Raw genomic sequence first — 3563 nt, 5'->3', positions numbered from 1 at the left:
CGACCTTAAGAAGTTTGGGGTTCTTGTTGAGGGCTTTGGTACTTTCCCTGGTGACGGTCGTAGGTAGGACGGTATTGTAGTCGCCGGGCTTGGTATGCTTAATAGCTTATTCTCTTCTTCGCGTGGGATATGTTATGGATAAGCCTTCAGCCATAATGAATATTCTGGGTTGAGACTAGGGCGACATTTCAAACACCGCACTTACAGGAATTTGGCTATTTGAGTCTACTTTGACGGCCTGTGTTTTATGTGTGTTGTAGATTGTTATGCGGTTGCCGATTTCGGAATACAGGCTACCCATAAAGACCGAATCTGGGACGACCAGGAGCGGGTATAGGCATCGAGTTGCCGTTGTTGCCGTCGACGTGCGCTGTTGACACAAATCGACAAGACATCTCGTTAGTATATTTGAATTCTAAACGCCTGATGGACACCGATATAGTCCCTAAAGATGCACGGTCGATAGCGTTAGTGAAAGTAGAGTGGGCTATAAACCTCACGTCTTGTAGCCGGATTAGGTAAATCGGTGATGTGGCATTTAGTCGTGACAGCATAGAAACTGAATATGGCCTTGAAGGGATTTCTATTTTCTTTCGGCAGAAAACGGACATATCCAATTCTCTGACGAAGATTGTAGGTTCTCCAGATTTCCATTCATTGAAATACCTTTTGTCGTATACGCGAGCAAAGCCTTCGTCGTCCATGTCCATGAGTGTCACCGAAACGGAGAGTGATGAGAAGGCGAACAAGACGTACTGCTCGGGGGATACTCGAGGATTCAGAGGGAGAGAGGGGAAGACCGGCCCCACGGGACTGCGCGGCCCAAAGGATCCTGGTGGACTTCGGGGAGTCAAAGGAGCTGACGGTGCTCGTGGAGAGAGAGGCGAAGTTGGCCCCGCCAGTCCTAAAGGGGAGAGAGTTGAATTTGGTCCTGCCGGCTCCCTGGTTAAGGACGGAAAAGAAGGACTTACTCGTAGAGGTGAAGCCGGTCTGCCAGGGGAAGGATGGTCTGGCCGGTCTCCCGGGAGAACGAGAACCTTAAGGAGAATGTGGCCCCACTGGTCCTTAGGGTATTAGAGGACTCGTCGGATCTAGAGAAGAAATAGGACCGCAAGATGAAAAGACTTCAGGGAAAAAGAGGAGGAATAGGACCTGCTAACCAACGAGACGAAATGGACTCCCGAAGGACCCCCAGGATCGACAGGAACAAAAGGGTTCAGAGGAATACCAGGTAAAAAGGGCAGCATCGGGTTTAGAGGGTTCAGAGGAATACAAGGAAAACAAGGAAGGCGCGGACCCGAGGGAGCGAAAGGAGAAACTGGTGCAATTGGCCCTGGCCGTCAAGGAGAAAAGGGTGATACAGGATATCGAGGAGAGACTGGCCCTCGCAGTTTCAGAGGATCTAGAGGAATTAAATCGAGGAGATCGAGGAGAGACTGGCCCCATCGGACCTCATGGGATCAAAGGAGACAGAGGGACGGTTGGCCTGGATGGCCCTCGTGGAGGAAGGGGAGACACAGGAGTCGCTGGACCTCGCGGATTCAGAGGACCGAGAGGTGAAATAGGAAGACCCGGTATACCTGGACCGATAGGAAAAGAGGGACTGAGAGGCAGCACTGGTCGCGTTGGCCCTTAAGGAGTTAAAGGGGTTCGAGAAGAATCTGGTTCCTCTGGTCCTCGTGGATTCAGAAGGCCGAGAGGTTAAATAGGAAGACCCAGTATACCTGGACCGATAGGAGGGACTGAGAGGCAGCACTGGTTCCACTGGCCCTCAAGGAGAAAAGGATGATGCAGGAGTGGCTGGCTCCCGCGGTTTCAGAGGATCTAGAGAAGTTAAAGGAGATCAAGGAGAGACTAGCCCCGCTGGCCCTCGTGGAGAAAGGGGAGCTGCAGGTGTTGCTGGATTGCGGATTCAGAGGACCGAGAGGTGAAATAGGAAGATCCGGTATACCTAGACCGATGGGAAAAGAGGGACTGAAAGGCAGCACTGGTCCCGCTGGCCCTCAAGGAGTTAAAGAGATACAAGGAGAAATTGGCCCCTCTAGTCCTCGTGGATTCAGAGGATCGAGAGGTGAAAGAGGAATACCGTTGGGAACTGGACCGATAGGACAAGAGGGATTGAGAGGAAGTACTGGTCCCGCTGGCCCTCGAGGAATTAAAGAGGTTCAAGGAGAAACTCTGGTCCATCGTGGATTCAGAGGATCAAGAGATGAAAGAGAAATACCGGGGGCAACTGGACCGATAGGACAAGAGGGACGGAGAGGTAGTACTGGTCTCATTGGCCCTCGAGGAGTTAAAGCAGGCAGAGGAGCAATCGGTCCGGCCGGTCCTCAAGGGAAGAAGGGTGATACTGGGATAGTCGGGCCACGTGGATTTAGAGGACCAAGAGGAGATCGAGGAAAGCCCGGTATAGCTGGACTATTAGGACATGAAGGACTGAGAGGCGGTATTGACCCAGCCCTCAGGGAGTTAAGGGAGACAGGAGCAATCGGACCGGACGGTCCTGAAGGAGAGAAGGGCGATAATCTAGTAGCTGGTATACGGGGATTTAGAGGAATGAGAGGAGAGCGAGGATCACAAGGAATAGGTGGACAGTGGACAGTGAAGGAGACAGTGAAGGAGACGTCAATAGCGGTTTCATAACGCCAGCCGAATCCAGGAATAATAGCATTAGACCGCGATCAGAGTGTGTACCTCATTACAAACTCATTAAGACAACGAGCTCATCAGAAATGTCCTCAGTCATCTCTCCAAAGGAAAGCTGTTCGTTTACTATATCACTATTTACTATAACAGAACACCAATTCCTACTGAACGCCGAAACCATTCAGCATCTCGTAGAAACCCATAATGTTAACTTGATAATGGAAATGGGCTACTATTTCACACCTATTACTACAAACTTAATCTTCATGTCTCAAGAAACTAGACGTAAAATGAGGAAGTACAATGCCCCGGTAAGAATGAATCCAATGACCATATACGATTTGTTAGAAATGTCTGATTTACCAAACGAATATCATATCGGTCTTATGTTTCAAAAGTTGTACAAAGATGCAGTAGTGGATAATAGCACATCACATTTCCACGCGCCCTTTTAGACTGCAGTACCGTACCTTAACTTCAGAATATACGACCTTTTCCTAACAAACATAGGGTGGGACGTATCCGTTCTGAGGAGTAACAAAGCCCCACTCAGTATAATTATTGCCCAAGTGGTTAGAGTGGCAGGATCTATCCTGACCTTAGGTTCAGATACAATAGACTCGTTCTTAAATGTGGGGTCAAATGATCAACTAGTGTCGATAAACAGAAATATGTATATGTATAGTGAGAGAATGTATATAACTTTTAAGACAGTATATTTATCCAACAAATACAAAAACGTAGTGTAGACGCGACTCATATTCTAGACCCGCTCATGTGAACACCGCATGTAAAAATTATACAGGAATTCTTCGATAAAACTCATATGTTGAGGTTGTCTTTTCTTTAGCCTCTCCTGCGTCAATGGCGGCTTTGACCGGACCTATAGAAAAGGGTGGATTTTTTTCGACTATCCT

General features: G+C 48.6%; 2 protein-coding genes across 2 annotated transcripts; both read left to right on the top strand.

Moving 5' to 3' along the window:
* Positions 1–702: 702 nt before the first annotated feature.
* On the top strand, positions 703–1636 carry LOC135112903 (collagen alpha-3(IX) chain-like). The gene is made up of 2 exons (XM_064027853.1): positions 703–945; positions 1187–1636. Exons 1-2 carry the CDS (start codon positions 703–705, stop codon positions 1634–1636), a joined length of 693 nt encoding a protein of 230 aa, XP_063883923.1.
* Positions 1637–1785: 149 nt separating this feature from the next.
* On the top strand, positions 1786–2643 carry LOC135112902 (collagen alpha-2(I) chain-like). The gene has a single exon (XM_064027852.1). The coding sequence runs from the start codon at positions 1786–1788 to the stop codon at positions 2641–2643; it is 858 nt and encodes a 285-aa protein (XP_063883922.1).
* The last annotated feature ends 920 nt before the right edge of the window (positions 2644–3563 follow it).

This window comes from Scylla paramamosain, chromosome 24 (genome assembly GCF_035594125.1).
Source record: "Scylla paramamosain isolate STU-SP2022 chromosome 24, ASM3559412v1, whole genome shotgun sequence".
NCBI lineage: Eukaryota > Metazoa > Arthropoda > Malacostraca > Decapoda > Portunidae > Scylla > Scylla paramamosain.
The sequence above is the reverse complement of the archived record's forward strand: the minus strand, read 5'-3'. Positions and strand labels throughout refer to the sequence as shown.